Source organism: Bombina bombina, chromosome 1 (assembly GCF_027579735.1).
Source record: "Bombina bombina isolate aBomBom1 chromosome 1, aBomBom1.pri, whole genome shotgun sequence".
Taxonomy (NCBI): Eukaryota; Metazoa; Chordata; class Amphibia; order Anura; family Bombinatoridae; genus Bombina; species Bombina bombina.
Window position 1 is genome coordinate 872,227,150 of NC_069499.1, and position 22,494 is coordinate 872,249,643.

The window sequence follows — 22,494 nt, forward strand, 5'->3', positions numbered from 1 at the left end:
GGATTCTGAGCAAAGATTACTTTACTAATAATAGTCTTGAGATAAATATGCTCTATCCTTATCATCCAGTGGCTCTTATCCATTGCCCAGTTATCACAATCCCAAAACAAGTGAAACTTCTTAGCTCTCTCTACACAGTAAATCATGCCTGGAAAAAGCTGGGGTCAAACTTAGACATTAATCTTAGTATTCCCAAATTTCAGATAATTTGGGGTAATCCTGAGTTTCAGGGAGGCACACAGTTGCAAGTTTTTCACACCTGGCATAAGGTCTCTCTTTTCTTAACCAGTTTATAGCTCAAGACACCCAGACTGTTTTGCCTAACTCCAAGTCAGACATTATGTTTTTGAACTTACTAAGAAATATGGATGGACTTGGACATGGGGTAAATTAGATAGCTGGTCCATTCTTGCTAGAAATTACCTGTTCTCTATTTCAATTTGGTATGATCTTGTAGTTGGTCAGGCCGGTGACTCAAATTTGACTGACATAGCACAAAAGTGGAACAATTTGATAATCGGAAGGGATATACTAGGTTTAGAACTTGTGAAACGTTCTATTGTCTTAGTAAGGCAAACTACCTTATCTTCAAGCTGGAGAGAATCTCACATAAAGTTGTTATATAGATTTTATTACACGCCGCAGAAAGGGTTTAACTGGCATAATCCTAATTTTAATAAATGTCCAAAATGTGCGTATACCTGCTGCATATTTAATTCACATGCTTTGGACATGTCCGAGGTTAAAGCAGCTGTGGTTTAATATTGAATATTGGCTTATTAACACTTTAAAGATCAGTATTGTCTCTCTCTCCCTGGCCGAGGTTGTTTTCCTTATGGAGGAAACCCCAACTCCTGAACATAAAAAGATCACGAACATGACATTTTTAGCAAAGAGAAACTTAATTTGTAGTAAGTGGCAGGATTAATCTATTCCTGGTATAGCAGAAATTAAAAACTATCTGAAAAAACAATGTATAATTGAGCAAATGGATATCAACTTAAGTTCTGAACATGAAATAACTAGTTTCTTTAAAAAATGGTCTGAATGTATTAAAATTTTTCCAGGAGAAATAGACTATTTAATATACCCTTTTATGTACTCGGAGATAGTTCTTTTGGGAAATTGGTAAACTAATTTTATTTTCATTGATCTATGTGGTTTACCTTTCTTTTCTTCTCTTAATTTTTTTTTATTTATTTTTTTCTCCCCGGTTCCTTTGGTCTTTGTTCTGGCTCAGAATAAGTTGGGAACACTATACTATTAAGGTTAGTCTATCTAAGGAATGAGCTGACATGATTGTTTGTACCGTTGTAATGAAATCACTACTAGATGTATTGCTGTATTTTTGTCTGCTTGTTACGTGCTAGCCGGCTGATTCTTGCTCTTTTCATAATGTCTACCTTTCTGTCAGTTTACATTTAGAACAAGCTGTTATTAGAAGGAACTCGATACTGCTGAAAAGGAATAATTCACAGATGTGTTTTCTTTTCTTTTTTAAGAGGGGATTGTCCTCTTTTTTTTTTCTCCCCCCTTGGATTATTGGACATTATAAAACTTGGAAACTTAATAAAAAGAATGAAGAAAAACAAAAGAAGTTTGTTTTTGTTTTTTTTTGTTTTCCATTTGTTACTTATTAATGCTTTAATAAAGGGACACTAAACACCAATTTTTTTCTTTCATGATTCAGGTAGAAAATACAATTTTAAACAACATTTTAATTTACTTCTATTATCTAATTTGCTTCATTCTTAAGATATCCTTTGTTGCAGAAATAGCAATGCACATGGGGTGCCAATCATACGAGGCAACTACTTGCAGCCATAAATCAGCAGCTACTGAGCCAATCTAGATACGCTTTTCCACAAAGGATATAAGGAGAATGAAGCAAATTAGATAATAGAAGTAAATTAGAAGGCTGTTTAAAAATGCATGCTCTTTCTAAATAATGAAGGGAAAAAAAATGGGTTTCATGTCCCTTTAACCCCATTATCAGAGGATATTTTGTGGAGACAGATACATTATATGGACAATTATAAAATTAAACAGAACTGTTTTTATGATTGGAGTTGATACTTCCTAGTATTGTCTACATCCAATAAAATGCTACATTACACATTTGGGTTATTCCCCCCTCCCCCATAAATCTCACAAAGAATGACTTGATACAGATTTCATGAAAAGGAGATGGTGTTTTATTTAAATGTCATTTATGTAATGTAAACTATTTAGTTGGCGGCAAGGGTCTGGTCCACCCAAGAACGGAGGACAGTTACACGGGCGTAGACAGCTGGGGTAGATGTAGAGCAGGTGCTGCTTCCCCAGGAGACAATACCAACTAGAGTCCAAGCACCATTGTCCTGGCACACAAGGGGTCCACCAGAGTCACCCTGTAGGGGAAGAGATCAAATGAGAAGATTCAAAATTGATACAATTTATTATTACTCTCACATGACAGATATAAAGACAGACAGACAGACAAATAGATAGATAGATAGGTTTCCTGTAGTATTTTCGAAAGCCATAAGAAGCCAGGTAAACCAGAGCTAGGGTTGCACTCTGTTTCTAAGGTTCCAAATGTAATTTGAAGATGTAAATATAAAAATGTGTAAAAAGTTAGTGAAGCAGAAAGACAATTTATTGTAATAGATACAAACCATGCAGGATGAGGCACCGGCAGCACCAGCGCAGATCATAACATCAGTGATATTGTTGCCCCAGTAGCTCTTGCACTGAGTGTTGGTCAGCAGGGGCAGAGCGGTCTGCTGCAGAATGTTTGGGGTTGTGAAGGCTGTATGGACAGAGATGGGTCAGCGTTACTATAACACTCAGCTTTAAACACACATTTTCCTACACTGGCCTAGATAGAATTTTCTTGGGAGATAGATGATGTCATGTAGATCTTATAAGGAAGAACTGATGTGTTATTTGTTTTAATACTATTATACCCAATAGCACACAGGTGGATTTTTTAATTTGTCCAGCCTTGATTTTTAGTGTTTATTGGTCATAACGTTTATCAGAAGAACCAGTATCAGGTCAGGCTTTGTACCTAGGAACATCTGTTTAAGCAGCATTAAATGCCACACATAAACATGTATGTATCTCGTATGTAGCAGTCTGTGGCTCTACAGTATGTGTATGTAAATGAGGTGTCTACCTAGCAGTGCTCTCTCACCATTGTATCTGGTCTTTCCCCATCCACTGGTCACGCACAGACGTCCGCCAGCATAATCTTCTCCAATGTTGGCCAGGCAAACTGGGGATACAGTGTTACCAAAAACAGCAGGGGTAGCGAGTTTAACAAGGGAGATATCATTGGTGATTGTGTTGGAGTTCCATTGGGGGTGAGTAAAGACCTGTAAGAAGAAAATTATTAAATTAAAAAGAGAAAATTTAAGATGCATTAAGAGAAAGTTAAATGTCGCCCTGTGATTCTTTTCTCTGTCATTTTGTAAAGTAACCCTGCACTGCGCAGTGTTTAATTTATTATTGTATTTTATATTATACAATTGTATTTTATGTTGGCTCTAACTGCGATTTCATAATAAAAATCATCTGTGCTATTATAAATTCCAGTACTTGATTATATGATTCTCCCCATGAATGTGGGCGGACATCTCCTGTTCTTGGGAACCATGCATGTATATGGGGTCTATAGTCAAATACACTGCACAAAACAGCTGCTTGTCTATTTTAAGATGCTGAAATGCGGATCTACTTTCAGTGCATAAGATATAATATAGAATAATAAAATCACTTATCACCCTCACGATCACCTGGAGTCAGTATGAGGACAAGAGCATCAACCCAAACTATAGACCCTACAATAAAGTAAAGGATCCAAAGCTCTTTATTACCATCTGCAATATTAAAAGGCAGCAGATGCAAAATAAAAAATAAATGGATTGGATAGAACATGAAATTTTAAACAAGTTAACTCCTATGATCAATTTTGCTTAGTTCTCTTTATCATTTGTTGAAGAGTAATCCTAAGTGAGCTCAGGAGTGTGCATGTGTCTTAGCCTTCTGGTAGCAGTTTCAACATTGTTTATAGTAATGTTATACATTGTTACATACACTGCTGTCATATAGTGCACACTCCTAAGCTCCTATCGGCCTACCATCGGTTTGGTGACAGAAGTAAACAGAATTTTTTTTTAATTGCATGCTCTATAGGAATCATCAACATTTAATTTTGACTTTACAATCCCTTTAAGTGATATATTTAGTATTCTAATACTTTTTATATTTTAATACCATATTTAAATATATTGAGCACAAGGATGGCCACAAAGCTAACTCTTAAGGGTGCATGTGCACAGGTGGAAACCTCATTCTCTACAATCTATTTCTAGCTATGTTTTGTAAGACCCACCCCCTTTTTAACCATATTAAATAATAGCTTACCTTTGATACAGCCAGAGACTGGATGGCTTCAGCGCTTGAGCCTCTGTCATGTTCTCCCAAAACTACCTTGTCAGTTGACCTGTTGGAGTGGCACAAGACGTGAGAGGGCACCATGACATAGTGTTCTTTATTATTGTCCAATTATTAGACACCTTTTAATAAGCATTCTCTTTCTAATGGAAAGTTATATTGATAAAAAAAAAACTTGAAGCATCCTGTTTTGTGTGCACACGCATACACACACACGCGTGCACACACATATAAACATAAACACACACACGCACACACCTACACACACACACACACAGTGTCACACACATATAAACATACATGTACACACACGTAAATACAAACTCACACACACACATACATACAAACTCACACACACACACACACACACACAGTGTCACACACATATAAACATACATGTACACACACATACATACAAACTCACACACACAACTGCATTGTATCCTTAGATGTGATAACTAATTCACAATTAACTATTGCTGAAACTTACAGCACACCACAGTGAGCAGCAGTCACTACCCATCCGCTGTTAATGAGAGAGCCACCGCAGTAGTGCCATCCGGTTCTGTCCTGTAAGACATCACACACCATATCATTTTCAGTTCTATGGTGGCAAAACTCTAAAATTACTTTGTCATTAAGCTGTTTAGTTTCTATTAGAAAAAATAAAACAGTGTATCTTAGAATAACACTTCCCCTAGAACATGTATTGATAAATCTTAATACTTCAACATTCAATAATGGAATCATGACTGCACTCACAGACTTTAAGAGGGGGCATAAGCATAATCACCCACTTGAATCAATCTTTTGATACTTATGAGCCACCTTATTTAAAATGATGTGCTCATGTGTACAAGCAACTCCTGTGGTACACTTTGCCACTGATATTACATTATGTTTGTCCCTTCTGTAAATATTTTTACTCATGGTCACAGGCATCAGTAAAAAGTATATACATATATGCTTTACTGATAGGTAGATCAGATTTTAAAACAGACCATCTCAGTACCCCCAACCATATAGCAGGATATGAGATTTCCTCCTTAAATTTTGGTTGCTTAACACTGAAATATCAGATCTTACATTAAAGTACAGATATTTTGAGTTTTTGGTGGATCTCAATCAATCTTCTGTCTCTCAAATTAAAGTGGTATCTTTCCTTATTCTCATTAGGGGTCTCATTTTAATATATGCCATGTGATCACTATCAAAACAGGGATTCACTGATAATTACAAATTAAAAAGGGCATTCATTATTACCTGCAGGGAGACTTGCCAAGGCCAGGAACCTGGGACGGCTGCCTCACCATTCACAATCCTGGCATATCCACTCACCACAGGAGCAATTCTGGGAACACCACAGCCTGGAAGAACACATGTAAAAATATAGTTAGGCATATACCTGTAGTTATTTCCGTGAATCATTATTATTGCTCCCATACATGATGACATTAAACTTGTCATAATTGCAGCCTCCAAGAAACCTCCCTTCATTTCTATATGTAACTCTAACATAAATATAGTAATAGAATATTATCAACTATGGCAGTGTTGTTTAACATGTGTATATTAGATGGGACATTTGAAAGTATTTACTAATAAACAGTACTAAACTAATTCCTCTTCTACAGTTGACTCTTTAAGATTTATTGTTCTAAATGTAACAGGGAAACTAGGCACTTAGCTATGGCTCATTGTGTATAGAGAGCTATAGCTTCATGTCACTGACAAAATCCAAACTGTGTTTGGTTGCATTTCTTGTCCACATGAGACATTTTGGGACTGGATATCATTGTGAATGTATAGTAGAGGTTCTACCCTAAGTATGCACCATTTTATTTAACCAACTACAAATCTATGCTTGTAACCAGGAAAAAGTATAACATTTTTGGTTATTTTGTAGACTCAGTAAAATATTGTGATAATTGCAGATGCATGTGGGGTATAATAAATATTTCCTAACGGGTAAAATAATATATGTAAACTTACCATAGGCTGCACTGAACAAGGCAAGGCAGGAAACAAGCCAAAGAAATGCCATGGTTGAGTTGGACAAGGTAGTGTGTTGTGGATGCCCTTATATACCATTCAGGTGTGAAACCAAGCGGCAGATAATGTAGTTTTTCTTGCCTGTGATTGGACATGTGTCTTTTCAAGGAGAACAAACAGACAACTCCCTCTGCATGAATTTCCCATGTGTTAAACATCCAGATTGTGATATGTATATATATCACAGGGCTACATTTCATGAAATGTAATACAAAATTTATCTCTGGGAAAATATGCAGCTGGCACTGGATACAATACTCAAACATCTATATAATATAAATATCAATTATATTAACTATGGTACTTTGAACACATAGCAGACATATATGTTTTATTGCTACTCACTTTGTATAGCTGATGCTGTAGGATTTGATTGAATGTTTGGGGTTGGATTGTACTAGGAAAGTCATTGTCCTCAAAGAAACTGAGAGGGCTAATTGTTGAAAAGTGCTAATCAGGAGAGGGATATAAAAGAATATCAAAGGTACTGGATATCTCATGGAGCACTGTCAAAGAGGGAGAACCAGACGGGATGATGGGAGGGAAGATGCCCGAGAGCCCCAGAGAGCAGGCACATCCAGGAGAGGGACAGAGGGTGCACATGGGGATGGAAGGGGGGGGGGAGGGAGAGGATAGGGAAGAAACCACACTAGGGACATCACATGGAGGAAGCCCCCCACAACCCCCCACAACACAATCTCATGTCAGTCATGGATTTTACCCACCGACTATGTCACAAGAAGTGCCAATTGGAGAGGCTGAGTGGTCACACACTGGTCATCAGTGGGACTATCAATCAGCCAAGAGACCTCCCCATCCTCATCCATGGGACAAGTTCCACCATCCTCATCCATGGGACGAGCTCCACCATCCTCATCCATGGGATGACCTCCCCCATCCTCATCCATTGGACGAGCTCCACCATCTATAGATGGTAATATATCCGAAACTACAGCTGCACCTCAAGCACTAGTAGATGCAGCTGATTCTGCCCCACAAGCACCAGTAGATGCAGCTGAACCTGCCCCACAAGCAGATGCAGCTGAACATGCCCCACAAGCACAAGCAGATGCAGCTGAACATGCCCCACAAGCAACTAGAAGCCCTGTTGCTCAATAGCCTGTGGATGCATTGTATTCTCCCCTTGGCGAGGAATACATTGCACTCCAGAGGAAGCTCATAACAAGCACTGAGAGCATACAAAGAGGCCAAGAGAGGTTCTTCAGGAACCAAGAGAGGTTACACAAATGTAGCACAGAGAGACATGACAGCATCATTAACTGCAAGTGTTCAAAACCAGTCACAATCAGATTGAGCTCGCATTCTATTGGCTGTTCCGATCAGCCAATAGAATGCAAGCTCAATCTGATTGGCTGATTGGATCAGCCAATAGGATTGAACTTAATTCTGATTGGAGGTCTTCAGGATGCTGCCGCTTCGCTCCGGATGGATGCCGCTTGGATGAAGACTTCAATCGGATGGAAGACCTCTTCTGCCCCGCTTGGATGAAGACTTCAGCCGGATCATGGACCTCTTCAGCCCCCCGCTTGGGCTTGGATCAGGACATCGGAGGAGCTCTTCTGGACTGATCGGTGTGATACCCGGTGAGGTGAAGACAAGGTAGGATGATCTTCAGGGGCTTAGTGTTAGGTTTATTTAAGGGGGGTTTGGGTTAGATTAGGGGTATGTGGGTGGTGGGTTGTAATGTTGGGGGGGGGGTATTGTATGTTTTTTTTTACAGGCAAAAGAGCTGTATTTCTTGGGGCATGCCCCGCAAAGGGCCCTGTTCAGGGCTGGTAAGGTAAAAGAGCTTTGAACTTTAGTAATTTAGAATAGGGTAGGGCATTTTTTTATTTTGGGGGGCTTTGTTATTTTATTAGGGGGCTTAGAGTAGGTGTAATTAGTTTAAAATTGTTGTAATATTTTTCTTATGTTTGTAAATATTTTTTTATTTTTTGTAACTTAGTTCTTTTTTATTTTTTGTACTTTAGCTAGTTTATTTAATTGTATTTATTTGTAGCAATTGTATTTAATTAATGTATTGATAGTGTAGTGTTAGGTTAATTGTAGGTAGTTTATTTAATTAATTTATTGATAGTCTAGTGTTAGGTTTAATTGTAACTTAGGTTAGGATTTCTTTTACAGGTAAATTTGTAATTATTTTAACTATTTTAGCTATTAAATAGTTCTTAACTATTTAATAGCTATTGTACCTGGTTAAAATAAATGCAAAGTTACCTGTAAAATAAATATTAATCCTAAAATAGCTATAATATAATTATAATTTATATTGTAGCTATATTAGGATTTATTTTACAGGTAAGTATTTAGCTTTAAATAGGAATAATTTATTTAATAAGAGTTAATTAATTTCATTAGATTTAAATTATATTTAACTTAGGGGGGTGTTAGTGTTAGGGTTAGACTTAGCTTTAGGGGTTAATACATTTATTAGAATAGCGGTGAGCTCCGGTCGGCAGATTAGGGGTTAATAATTGAAGTTAGGTGTCGGCGATGTTAGGGAGGGCAGATTAGGGGTTAATACTATTTATTATAGGGTTAGTGAGGCGGATTAGGGGTTAATAACTTTATTATAGTAGCGCTCAGGTCCGCTCGGCAGATTAGGGGTTAATAAGTGTAGGCAGGTGGAGGCGACATTGAGGGGGGCAGATTAGGGGTTAATAAATATAATATAGGGGTCGGCGGTGTTAGGGGCAGCAGATTAGGGGTACATAAGGATAACGTAGGTGGCGGCGCTTTGCGGTCGGCAGATTAGGGGTTAATAAGTGTAGGCAGATGGAGGCGATGTTGAGGGGGGCAGATTAGGGGTTAATAAATATAATATAGGGGTCGGCGGTGTTAGGGGCAGCAGATTAGGGGTACATAGGGATAATGTAAGTAGCGGCCGTTTACGGAGTGGCAGATTAGGGGTTAAAAATAAAATGCAGGTGTCAGCGATAGCGGGGACGGCAGATTAGGGGTTAATAAGTGTAAGGTTAGGGGTGTTTAGACTCGGGGTACATGTTAGGGTGTTAGGTGCAGACGTAGGAAGTGTTTCCCCATAGCAAACAATGGGGCTGCGTTAAGAGCTGAACGCGGCTTTTTTGCAGGTGTTAGGTTTTTTTTCAGCTCAAACAGCCCCATTGTTTCCTATGGGGGAATCGTGCACGAGCACGTTTTTGAGGCTGGCCGCTTGCGTAAGCAACTCTGGTATTGAGAGTTGAAGCTGCGTTAAAAATGCTCTACGCTCCTTTTTTGGAGCCTAACGCAGCCTTTATGTGGACTCTCAATACCAGAGTTATTTTTATGGTGCGGCCAGAAAAAAGCCGTATATGTAATACCAAAATCGCGTAAAAACCATCGGCGCAAGCTTTTGCGGGCGACGCCGCATATGTAATGGGGCCCCAGATGTATTTCTGTATTTTTGTCTGCTTGTTCTGTATTACGTGCTAGCCGGCTGATTATTGCTCTTTTCATAATGTCTACCTTTCTGTCAGTTTACATTTAGAACAAGCTGTTATTAGAAGGAACTCAAACTGCTGAAAAGGAATAATTCACAGATGTAATGTTGTATTATTTCTATCTATTTCGTATCATGTTTTGACTTATGTTTTCTTTTCTTTTTTTCTTTTTTAAGAGGGGATTGTCCTCTTTTTCTTTCATGTAATTAACAAGAGTCCATGAGCTAGTGACGTATGGGATATACATTCCTACCAGGAGGGGCAAAGTTTCCCAAACCTTAAAATGCCTATAAATACACCCCTCACCACACCCACAAATCAGTTTTACAAACTTTGCCTCCAAGGGAGGTGGTGAAGTAAGTTTGTGCTAGATTCTACGTTGATATGCGCTCCGCAGCAAGTTGGAGCCCGGTTTTCCTCTCAGCGTGCAGTGAATGTCAGAGGGATGTGAAGAGAGTATTGCCTATTGAATGCAGTGATCTCCTTCTACGGGGTCTATTTCATAAGGTTCTCTGTTATCGGTCGTAGAGATTCATCTCTTACCTCCCTTTTCAGATCGACGATATACTCTTATATTTACCATTACCTCTACTGATTCTCGTTTCAGTACTGGTTTGGCTTTCTACAAACATGTAGATGAGTGTCCTGGGGTAAGTAAGTCTTATTTTCTGTGACACTCTAAGCTATGGTTGGGCACTTTATTTATAAAGTTCTAAATATATGTATTCAAACATTTATTTGCCTTGACTCAGAATGTTCAACTTTCCTTATTTTCAGACAGTCAGTTTCATATTTGGGATAATGCTTTAAATTATCATATTTTTCTTACCTCAAAAATTTGACTTTTTTCCCTGTGGGCTGTTAGGCTCGCGGGGGCTGAAAATGCTTCATTTTATTGCGTCATTCTTGGCGCAGACTTTTTTGGCGCAAAAATTCTTTTCCGTTTCCGGCGTCATACGTGTCGCCGGAAGTTACGTCATTTTTTGACGTTATTTTGCGCCAAAGATGTCGGCGTTCCGGATGTGGCGTCATTTTTGGCGCCAAAAGCATTTAGGCGCCAAATAATGTGGGCGTCTTATTTGGCGCCAAAAAATATGGGCGTCGCTTTTGTCTCCACATTATTTCAGTCTCATTTTTCATTTGCTTCTGGTTGCTAGAAGCTTGATATTTGGCATTCTTTCCCATTCCTGAAACTGTCTTATAAGGAATTTGATCTATTTTGCTTTATATGTTGTTTTTTCTCTTACATATTGCAAGATGTCTCACGTTGCATCTGAGCCAGAAGATACTACAGGAAAATCACTGCCTGCTGGATCTACCAAAGCTAAGTGTATCTGCTGTAAATTTTTGGTAGCTATTCCTCCAGCTGTTGTTTGTAATAATTGTCATGACAAACTTGTTAAAGCAGATAATATTTCCTTTAGTAATGTACCATTGCCTGTTGCAGTTCCCTCAACATCTAAGGTGCAGAATGTTCCTGATAACATAAGAGATTTTGTTTCTGAATCCATAAAGAAGGCTTTGTCTGTTATTTCTCCTTCTAGTAAACGTAAAATGTCTTTTAAATCTTCTCTCTCTACAGATGAATTTTTAAATGAACACCATCATTCTGATTCTTTGGACTCTTCTGGTTCAGAGGATTCTATCTCAGAGATTGATGCTGATAAATCTTCATATTTATTTAAGATGGAATTTATTCGCTCTTTACTTAAAGAAGTACTAATTGCTTTAGAAATAGAGGATTCTAGTCCTCTTGATACTAATTCTATACGTTTGGATAAGGTTTTTAAAGCTCCTGCGGTTATTCCAGAAGTTTTTCCTGTTCCTAATGCTATTTCTGCAGTGATTTCCAAAGAATGGGATAAATTGGGTAATTCATTTACTCCTTCTAAACGTTTTAAGCAATTATATCCTGTTCCGCCTGACAGGTTAGAATTTTGGGACAAAATCCCTAAAGTTGATGGGGCTATTTCTACCCTTGCTAAACGTACTACCATTCCTACGTCAGATGGTACCCTCGTTTAAGGATCCTTTAGATAGAAAAATTGAATCCTTTCTAAGAAAAGCTTATCTGTGTTCAGGTAATCTTCTTAGACCTGCTATATCATTGGCTGATGTTGCTGCAGCTTCAACTTTTTGGTTGGAAACCCTAGCGCAACAAGTAGCAAATCGTGATTCTCATGATATTATTATTCTTCTTCAGCATGCTAATAATTTTATCTGTGATGCCATTTTTGATATTATTAGAGTTGATGTTAGGTTTATGTCTCTAGCTATCTTAGCCAGAAGAGCTTTATGGCTTAAAACTTGGAATGCTGATATGGCTTCTAAATCAACTCTACTTTCCATTTCTTTCCAGGGAAACAAATTATTTGGTTCTCAGTTGGATTCTATTATTTCAACTGTTACTGGTGGGAAAGGAACTTTTTTACCACAGGATAAAAAATCTAAAGGTAAAAACAGGGCTAACAATCGTTTTCGTTCCTTTCGTTTCAACAAAGAACAAAAGCCTGATCCTTCGTCCTCAGGAGCAGTTTCAGTTTGGAAACCATCTCCAGTCTGGAATAAATCCAAGCCTGCTAGAAAGGCAAAGCCTGCTTCTAAGTTCACATGAAGGTACGGCCCTCATTCCAGTTCAGCTGGTAGGGGGCAGGTTACGTTTTTTCAAAGAAATTTGGATCAATTCTGTTCACAATCTTTGGATTCAGAGCATTGTTTCAGAAGGGTACAGAATTGGTTTCAAGATGAGACCTCCTGCAAAGAGATTTTTTCTTTCCCGTGTCCCAGTAAATCCAGTGAAAGCTCAAGCATTTCTGAATTGTGTTTCAGATCTAGAGTTGGCTGGAGTAATTATGCCAGTTCCAGTTCCGGAACAGGGGATGGGGTTTTATTCAAATCTCTTCATTGTACCAAAGAAGGAGAATTCCTTCAGACCAGTTCTGGATCTAAAATTATTGAATCGTTATGTAAGGATACCAACGTTCAAGATGGTAACTGTAAGGACTATATTGCCTTTTGTTCAGCAAGGGAATTATATGTCCACAATAGATTTACAGGATGCATATCTGCATATTCCGATTCATCCAGATCATTTTCAGTTCCTGAGATTCTCTTTTCTAGACAAGCATTACCAATTTGTGGCTCTACCGTTTGGCCTTGCTACAGCTCCAAGAATTTTCACAAAGATTCTCGGTGCCCTTCTGTCTGTAATCAGAGAACAGGGTATTGTGGTATTTCCTTATTTGGACGATATCTTGGTACTTGCTCAGTCTTTACATTTAGCAGAGTCTCATACGAATCGACTTGTGTTGTTTCTTCAAGATCATGGTTGGAGGATCAATTTACCAAAAAGTTCTTTGATTCCTCAAACAAGGGTAACCTTTCTGGGTTTCCAGATAGATTCAGTGTCCATGACTCTGTCTTTAACAGACAAGAGACGTCTAAAATTGATTACAGCTTGTCGAAACCTTCAGTCACAATCATTCCCTTCGGTAGCCTTATGCATGGAAATTCTAGGTCTTATGACTGCTGCATCGGACGCGATTCCCTTTGCTCGTTTTCACATGCGACCTCTTCAGCTCTGTATGCTGAACCAATGGTGCAGGGATTACACGAAGATATCTCAATTAATATCTTTAAAACCGATTGTTCGACACTCTCTAACGTGGTGGACAGATCACCATCGTTTAGTTCAGGGGGCTTCTTTTGTTCTTCCGACCTGGACTGTAATTTCAACAGATGCAAGTCTCACAGGTTGGGGAGCTGTGTGGGGATCTCTGACGGCACAGGGAGTTTGGGAATCTCAGGAGGTGAGATTACCGATCAATATTTTGGAACTCCGTGCAATTTTCAGAGCTCTTCAGTTTTGGCCTCTTCTGAAGAGAGAATCGTTCATTTGTTTCAGACAGACAATGTCACAACTGTGGCATACATCAATCATCAAGGAGGGACTCACAGTCCTCTGGCTATGAAAGAAGTATCTCGAATTTTGGTTTGGGCGGAATCCAGCTCCTGTCTAATCTCTGCGGTTCATATCCCAGGTGTAGACAATTGGGAAGCGGATTATCTCAGTCGCCAAACGTTGCATCCGGGCGAATGGTCTCTTCACCCAGAGGTATTTCTTCAGATTGTTCAAATGTGGGGGCTTCCAGAGATAGATCTGATGGCCTCTCATCTAAACAAGAAACTTCCCAGGTATCTGTCCAGATCCCGGGATCCTCAGGCGGAGGCAGTGGATGCATTATCACTTCCTTGGAAGTATCATCCTGCCTATATCTTTCCGCCTCTAGTTCTTCTTCCAAGAGTAATCTCCAAGATTCTCAGGGAATGCTCGTTTGTTCTGCTAATAGCTCCGGCATGGCCTCACAGGTTTTGGTATGCGGATCTTGTCCGGATGGCATCTTGCCAACCATGGACTCTTCCGTTAAGACCAGACCTTCTGTCGCAAGGTCCTTTTTTCCATCCGGATCTGAAATCCTTAAATTTAAAGGTATGGAGATTGAACGCTTGATTCTTAGTCAAAGAGGTTTCTCTGACTCTGTGATTAATACTATGTTACAGGCTCGTAAATCTGTATCTAGAGAGATATATTATAGAGTCTGGAAGACTTATATTTCTTGGTGTCTTACTCATCATTTTTCTTGGTATTCTTTTAGAATTCCGAGAATATTACAATTTCTTCAGGATGGTTTAGATAAGGGTTTGTCCGCAAGTTCCTTGAAAGGACAAATCTCTGCTCTTTCTGTTCTTTTTCACAGAAAGATTGCTATTCTTCCTGATATTCATTGTTTTGTACAAGCTTTGGTTCGTATAAAACCTGTCATTAAGTCAATTTCTCCTCCATGGAGTTTGAATTTGGTTCTGGGAGCTCTTCAAGCTCCTCCGTTTGAACCTATGCATTCATTGGACATTAAATTGCTTTCTTGGAAAGTTTTGTTCCTTTTGGCCATCTCTTCTGCCAGAAGAGTTTCTGAATTATCTGCTCTTTCTTGTGAGTTTCCTTTTCTGATTTTTCATCAGGATAAGGCAGTGTTGCGAACTTCTTTTCAATTTTTACCTAAGGTTGTGAATTCCAACAACATTAGTAGAGAAATCGTGGTTCCTTCATTATGTCCTAATCCTAAGAATTCTAAGGAGAAATCGTTACATTCTTTGGATGTTGTTAGAGCTTTGAAATATTATGTTGAAGCTACTAAATCTTTCCGAAAGACTTCTAGTCTATTTGTCATCTTTTCTGGTTCTAGAAAAGGCCAGAAAGCTTCTGCCATTTCTTTGGCATCCTGGTTGAAATCTTTAATTCATCTTGCCTATGTTAAATCGGGTAAGACTCCGCCTCAGAGGATTACAGCTCATTCTACTAGGTCAGTTTCTACTTCCTGGGCGTTTAGGAATGAAGCTTCAGTTAATCAGATTTGCAAAGCAGCGACTTGGTCCTCTTTGCATACTTTTACTAAATTCTACCATTTTGATGTATTCTCTTCTTCTGAAGCAGTTTTTGGTAGAAAGGTACTTCAGGCAGTGGTTTCGGTTTGAATCTTCTGCTTATGTTTTTCATTAAACTTTATTTTGGGTGTGGATTATTTTCAGCAGGAATTGGCTGTCTTTATTTTATCCCTCCCTCTCTAGTGACTCTTGTGTGGAAAGATCCACATCTTGGGTATTCATTATCCCATACGTCACTAGCTCATGGACTCTTGTTAATTACATGAAAGAAAACATAATTTATGTAAGAACTTACCTGATAAATTCATTTCTTTCATATTAACAAGAGTCCATGAGGCCCACCCTTTTTTGTGGTGGTTATGATTTTTTTGTATAAAGCACAATTATTCCAATTCCTTATTTTATATGCTTCGCACTTTTTTCTTATCACCCCACTTCTTGGCTATTCGTTAAACTGATTTGTGGGTGTGGTGAGGGGTGTATTTATAGGCATTTTAAGGTTTGGGAAACTTTGCCCCTCCTGGTAGGAATGTATATCCCATACGTCACTAGCTCATGGACTCTTGTTAATATGAAAGAAATGAATTTATCAGGTAAGTTCTTACATAAATTATGTTTTTTTTTCTCCCTCCTTGCATTATTGTACATTATAATACTTGGAAACTTAATAAAAAGAACAAAGAAAAAAAAGTTGTAGACTCTCAGGGTTTTTTTTTCCATTTGTTACTTATTAATGCTATAAAAAAGGGACACTAAACCCCAAATATTTCTTTCATTATTCAGGTAGAAAATTCAATTTTAAACAACATTTTAATTTACTTCTATTGTCTAATTTGCTTCATTCTTAAGATATCCTTTGTTGCAGAAATAGCAATACACATGGGGGAGCCAATCACACGAGGCAACTACTTGCAGCCATAAATGAGCAGCTACTGAGCCTTTCTATATATGCTTTTTCAGCAAAGGATATCAGGAGAATGAAGCAAATTAGATAATAGAAGTAAATTAGAAGGTTGTTTAAAAATGCATGCTCTTTCTAAATAATGAAAGAAAAAAAAAATGGGTTTCATGTCCCTTTAACCCCATTATCGGAGGAGATTTTGTGGAGACAGATACATTATATGGACAATTATAAAATACAACAGAACTGTTTTTATGATTGGAGTTGATCCTTCATAGTGTTGTCTACATCCAATAAAATGCCACTTTAAAAATTTGTGATTTTACCTCTAGAACAAGTTCATGTTTTATTAAAATGTATTCCCCCCTCCCCCATAAATCTCACAAAGAATGACTTGATACAGATTTCATGAAAAGGAGATGGTGTTTTATTTAAATGTCATTAATGTAATGTAAACTATTTAGTTGGCAGCAAGGGTCTGGTCCACCCAAGAACGGAGGACAGTTACACGGGCGTAGACAGCTGGGGTAGATGTAGAGCAGGTGCTGCTTCCCCAGGAGACAATGCCAACTAGAGTCCAAGCACCATTGTCCTGGCACACAAGGGGTCCACCAGAGTCACCCTGTAGGGGAAGAGATCAAATGAGAAGATTCAAAATTGATACAATTTATTATTACTCTCACATGACAGATATAAAGACAGACAGACAGACAGACAGATAGATAGATAGATAGATAGATAGATAGGTTTCCTGTAGTATTTTCGAAAGCCATAAGAATCCAGGTAAACCAGAGCTAGGGTTGCACTCTATTTCTAAGGTTCCAAATGTAATTTGAAGATGTAAATATAAAAATGTGTAAAAAGTTAGTGAAGCAGAAAGACAATTTATTGTAATAGATACAAACCATGCAGGATGAGGCACCGGCAGCACCAGCGCAGATCATAACATCAGTGATATTGTTGCCCCAGTAGCTCTTGCACTGAGTGTTGGTCAGCAGGGGCAGAGCGGTCTGCTGCAGAATGTTTGGGGTTGTGAAGGCTGTATGGACAGAGATGGGTCAGCGTTACTATAACACTCAGCTTTAAACACACATTTTCCTACACTGGCCTAGATAGAATTTTCTTGGGAGATAGATGATGTCATGTAGATCTTATAAGGAAGAACTGATGTGTTATTTGTTTTATTACTATTATACCCAATAGCACACAGGTGGATTTTTTAATTTGTCCAGCCTTGATTTTTAGTGTTTATTGGTCATAACGTTTATCAGAAGAACCAGTATCAGGTCAGGCTTTGTACCTAGAAACATCTGTTTAAGCAGCATTAAATGCCACACATAAACATGTATGTATCTCGTATGTAGCAGTCTGTGGCTCTACAGTATGTGTATGTAAATGAGGTGTCTACCTAGCAGTGCTCTCTCACCATTGTATCTGGTCTTTCCCCATCCACTGGTCACACACAGACGTCCGCCAGCATAATCTTCTCCAATGTTGGCCAGGCAAACTGGGGATACAGTGTTACCAAAAACAGCAGGGGTAGCGAGTTTAACAAGGGAGATATCGTTGGTGATTGTGTTGGAGTTCCATTGGGGGTGAGTAAAGACCTGTAAGAAGAACATTCTTTCATTAAATAGAAAGAACTTAAGATGCATTAAGAGAAAGTTACATGTCGTCCTGTGATTCTTTTCTCTGTCATTTTGTAAAGTAACCCTGCACTGCGCAGTGTTTAATTTATTATTGTATTTTATATTGTACCATTGTATTTTATGTTGGCTCTAACTGCCATTCTGTGCTATTATAAATTCCAGTAGTTGATTATATGTTTTTCCCCATGAATGTGGGTGGACATATCTGTTCTTGGGAACCATGCATGTACATGGGGTCTATGGTCAAATACACTGCACAAAACAGCTGTGTGTCTATTTAAAGATGCTGAAATGCGGATCTACTTTTAGTGCATAAGATATAATATAGAATAATATTGAGTAATAAAATCACTTATCACCCTCACGATCACCTGGAGTCAGTATGAGGACAAGAGCATCAACCCAAACTATAGACCCTACAATAAAGTAAAGGATCCAAAGCTCTTTATGTCCATCTGTAATATTAAAAGGCAGCAGAAGCAAAATAAAAAATAAATGGATTGGATAGAGCATGACATTTTAAATAAGTTTACTTCTATGATCAAGTTTGCTTAGTTCTCTTTATCATTTGTTAAAAAATAATCCTAGGTGAGCTCAGGAGTGTGCATGTGTCTTAGCCTTCTGGTGGCAGTTTTCTACAATGTTTATAGTAATGTTATACATTGTTACAAGCACTGCTGTCATATAGTGCACACTCCTAAGCTCCTATCAGCCTATGACGCTCATTTGGTAACAGAAGTAAACAGAAAAGTTTTTTTAATTGCATGCTCTATAGGAATCATCAACATTTAGTTTTACTTTACAATCCCTTTAAGTGATATATTTAGTATTCTAATACTTTTTATATTTTAATACCATATTTAAATAAATTGAGCACAAAGATGGTCACAAAGCTAACTCTTAAGGGTGCATGTGCACAGGTGGAAACCTCATTCTCTATAATCTATTTCTAGCTATGTTTTGTAAGACCCACCCCCTTTTTAACCATATTAAATAATAGCTTACCTTTGATACAGCCAGAGACTGGATGGCTTCAGCGCTTGAGCCTCTGTCATGTTCTCCCAAAACTACCTTGTCAGTTGACCTGTTGGAGTGGCACAAGACGTGAGAGGGCACCATGACAGCATAGTGTTCTTTATTATTGTCCAATTATTAGACACCTTTTAATAAGCATTCTCTTTCTAATGGAAAGTTATATTGATAAAAAAAAGCTTGAAGCATCCTGTTTCGTGTGCACACGCATACACACGCGTGCACACCTACACACACACACACAGTGTCACACACATATAAACATACATGTACACACACGTAAATACAAACTCACACACACACATACATACACACACACACACACACAGTGTCACACACATATAAACATACATGTACACACACGTAAATACAAACTCACACACACACATACATACACACACACAGTGTCACACACATATAAACATACATGTACACACACGTAAATACAAACTCACACACACACATACATACACACACACACAGTGTCACACACATATAAACATACATGTACACACACACACATACAAACTCACACACAGTGTCACACACATATAAACATACATGTACACACACATACATACAAACTCACACACACAACTGCATTGTATCCTTAGATGTGATAACTAATTCACAATTAACTATTGCTGAAACTTACAGCACACCACAGTGAGCAGCAGTCACTACCCATCCGCTGTTAATGAGAGAGCCACCGCAGTAGTGCCATCCGGTTCTGTCCTGTAAGACATCACACACCATATCATTTTCAGTTCTATGGTGGCAAAACTCTAAAATTACTTTGTCATTAAGCTGTTTAGTTTCTATTAGAAAAAAATAAAACAGTGTATCTTAGAATAACACTTCCCCTAGAACATGTATTGATAAATCTTAATACTTCAACATTCAATAATGGAATCATGACTGCACTCACAGACTTTAAGAGGGGGCATAAGCATAATCACCCACTTGAATCAATCTTTTGACACTTATGAGCCACCTTATTTAAAATGATGTGCTCATGTGTACAAGCAACTCCTGTGACATACTTTGCCACTGATATTACATTATGTTTGTCCCTTCTGTAAATATTTTTACTCATGGTCACAGGCATCAGTAAAAAGTATATACATATATGCTTTACTGATAGGTAGATCAGATTTTAAAACAGACCATCTCAGTACCCCCAACCATATAGCAGGATAGGAGTTTTCCTCCTTAAATTTTGGTTGCTTAACACTGAAATATCAGATCTTACATTAAAGTCCAGATATTTTGAGTTTTTGGTGGATCTCAATCAATCTTCTGTCTCTCAAATTAAAGTGGTATCTTTCCTTATTCTCATTAGGGGTCTCATTTTAATATATGCCATGTGATCACTATCAAAACAGGGGTTCACTGATAATTACAAATTAAAAAGGGCATTCATTATTACCTGCAGGGAGACTTGCCAAGGCCAGGAACCTGGAACGGCTGCCTCACCATTCACAATCCTGGCATATCCACTCACCACAGGAGCAATTCTGGGAACACCACAGCCTGGAAGAACACATGTAAAAATATAGTTAGGCATATACCTGTAGTTATCTCTGTGAATCATTATTATTGCTCCCATACATGATGACATTAAACTTGTCATAATTGCAGCCTCAAAGAAACCTCCCTTAACTTCTCCATTTAATGCTAACATAAATATAGTAATAGAATATTAACAACTATGGCAGTGTTGTTTAACATGTGTATATTAGATGGGACATTTGAAAGTATTTACTAAAAAACAGTACTAAACTAATTCCTCTTCTACAGTTGACTCTTTAAGATGTATTGTTCTAAATGTAACAGGGAAACTAGGCACTTAGCTATGGCTCATTGTGTATAGAGAGCTATAGCTTCATGTCACTGACAAAATCCAAACTGTGTTTGGTTGCATTTCTTGTCCAGATGAGACATTTTGGAACTGGATATCATTGTGAATGTAGAGTAGTAGACGTTCTATCCTAAGTATGCACCATTTTATTTAACAAACTACAAATCTATGCTTGTAACCAGGAAAAAGTATAACATTTTCTGTTATTTTGTAGACTCAGTAAAATATTGTGAAAATTGCAGATGCATGTGGGGTATAATAAATATTTCCTAATGGGTAAAATAATATACGTAAACTTACCATAGGCTGCACTGAACAAGGCAAGGCAGGAAACAAGCCAAATAAATGCCATGGTTGAGTTGGACAAGGTAGTTTGTTGTGGATGCCCTTATATACCATTCAGGTGTGAAACCAAGTGGCAGATAATGTAGTTTTTCTTGCCTGTGATTGGACATTTGTCTTTTCAAGGAGAACAAACAGACAACTCCCTCTGCATGAATTTCCCATGTGTTAAACATCCAGATTGTGATATATATATATCACAGGGCCACATTTCATGAAATGTAATACAAAATTTATCTCTGGGAAAATATGCAGCTGGCACTGGATACAATACACAATCATCTATATAATATAAATATCAATTATATTAACTATGGTACTTTGAACACATAGCAGACATATATGTTTTATTGCTACTCACTTTGTATAGCTGATGAGGGCTGATTGTTGAAAAGTGATAATCAGGAGAGGGATATAAAAGAATATCAAAGGTACTGGATATCTCATGGAGCACTGTCAAAACCATCATCAATAAGTGGAGAAAATGTGGCACCACAAACACATTGCAAAGATCAGGATGACTTTCCAAAGTTGATGAAAGGACGAGGAGAAAACTTATCAGGGAGGCTACCAAGAGGCAAACAGCAACACTGAAGGAGCTATAGCTGTTCAAATCAGCCAATAGGATTTCAGTAACACTCATCCTATTGGCTGTTTTGAACAGCCAATAGGATTTTAGGCTATGGGTGTAGGGTGGCAAGACGAAAACCCTTTCTTGAAAAAAAGAACATCAAAGTTTGTCTAAATTATGCCAAAAGATTAAATCAGTTACCCCAAACCGTGTTGGAAAATGTGCTATGGTCTGATGAGGCAAAGGTTGAACTTCTTGGCTAAAATTGGAAAAGATAAAGGGCCTGATTACGAGCAGAGCGGTAGTTCGCGCTCTCGTTCGAGCATTAAAACTTCAAAGTCATTTTTTTTGCGCTCAGAATTCGTTCTTATATTGAGTTGAATGTACAAAGTTTGCGGTAATAAATAGACTCTGAGAAGTCACAAACGCCCACAATTCACGCAAACATGATCGCGGTTATTTAAAAGCGCAACATAAGAAGATAATATTGCATAGCAGAATATGTTCTATTTATTGTTAAAGAGAAATTTAAATATATATCTGATGGATTTGCACAAATATAAGAGTCCTTAGCAGTGACCTGAAAAAAAAATCCTTTATTCAAACTATTGTATAAAAACACATGGGGTCACCGGCTTCAAAAAGAGCCGCAAAAGAAATCCGCTGACATGTTTCGGCTTACACCATAATCATAGCTAGTGACTTCTCACCTGATTACATATTCAAGATCAATGAATGCATCT

General features: G+C 38.0%; 2 protein-coding genes across 2 annotated transcripts; both read right to left on the minus strand.

Annotated features, from left to right (window-relative positions):
* Positions 1 to 2,172: 2,172 nt before the first annotated feature.
* On the minus strand, positions 2,173 to 6,484 carry LOC128640273 (chymotrypsinogen A-like). The gene is made up of 7 exons (XM_053692732.1): positions 6,433 to 6,484; positions 5,704 to 5,807; positions 4,931 to 5,010; positions 4,411 to 4,489; positions 3,179 to 3,359; positions 2,658 to 2,791; positions 2,173 to 2,390 (listed from the first exon to the last, which is right to left on the minus strand). Exons 1-7 carry the CDS (start codon positions 6,482 to 6,484, stop codon positions 2,229 to 2,231), a joined length of 792 nt encoding a protein of 263 aa, XP_053548707.1. The 3' UTR covers positions 2,173 to 2,228.
* Positions 6,485 to 16,700: 10,216 nt separating this feature from the next.
* LOC128640277 (chymotrypsinogen A-like) lies at positions 16,701 to 21,190 on the minus strand. Its single transcript, XM_053692745.1, has 7 exons — positions 21,139 to 21,190; positions 20,407 to 20,510; positions 19,633 to 19,712; positions 18,951 to 19,029; positions 17,723 to 17,903; positions 17,202 to 17,335; positions 16,701 to 16,918 (listed from the first exon to the last, which is right to left on the minus strand). Exons 1-7 carry the CDS (start codon positions 21,188 to 21,190, stop codon positions 16,757 to 16,759), a joined length of 792 nt encoding a protein of 263 aa, XP_053548720.1. The 3' UTR covers positions 16,701 to 16,756.
* Positions 21,191 to 22,494: the final 1,304 nt, after the last annotated feature.

What these genes read in the sequence shown, in the direction of transcription:
- LOC128640277 (XM_053692745.1), bottom strand. Translation starts at nt 21,190, where the DNA reads ATGGCATTTATTTGGCTTGTTTCCTGCCTTGCCTTGTTCAGTGCAGCC. An exon ending in GCTGCTCACTGTGGTGTGCT is followed by an intron (nt 19,030 to 19,632) that starts GTAAGTTTCAGC and finishes CCACTCCAACAG; the next exon opens with GTCAACTGACAAGGTAGTTT. An exon ending in CCGGTGCCTCATCCTGCATG is followed by an intron (nt 16,919 to 17,201) that starts GTTTGTATCTAT and finishes CTTCCCCTACAG; the next exon opens with GGTGACTCTGGTGGACCCCT.
- LOC128640273 (XM_053692732.1), bottom strand. Translation starts at nt 6,484, where the DNA reads ATGGCATTTCTTTGGCTTGTTTCCTGCCTTGCCTTGTTCAGTGCAGCC. An exon ending in GGGAAAGACCAGATACAATG is followed by an intron (nt 2,792 to 3,178) that starts GTGAGAGAGCAC and finishes CTGTCCATACAG; the next exon opens with CCTTCACAACCCCAAACATT. An exon ending in CCGGTGCCTCATCCTGCATG is followed by an intron (nt 2,391 to 2,657) that starts GTTTGTATCTAT and finishes CTTCCCCTACAG; the next exon opens with GGTGACTCTGGTGGACCCCT.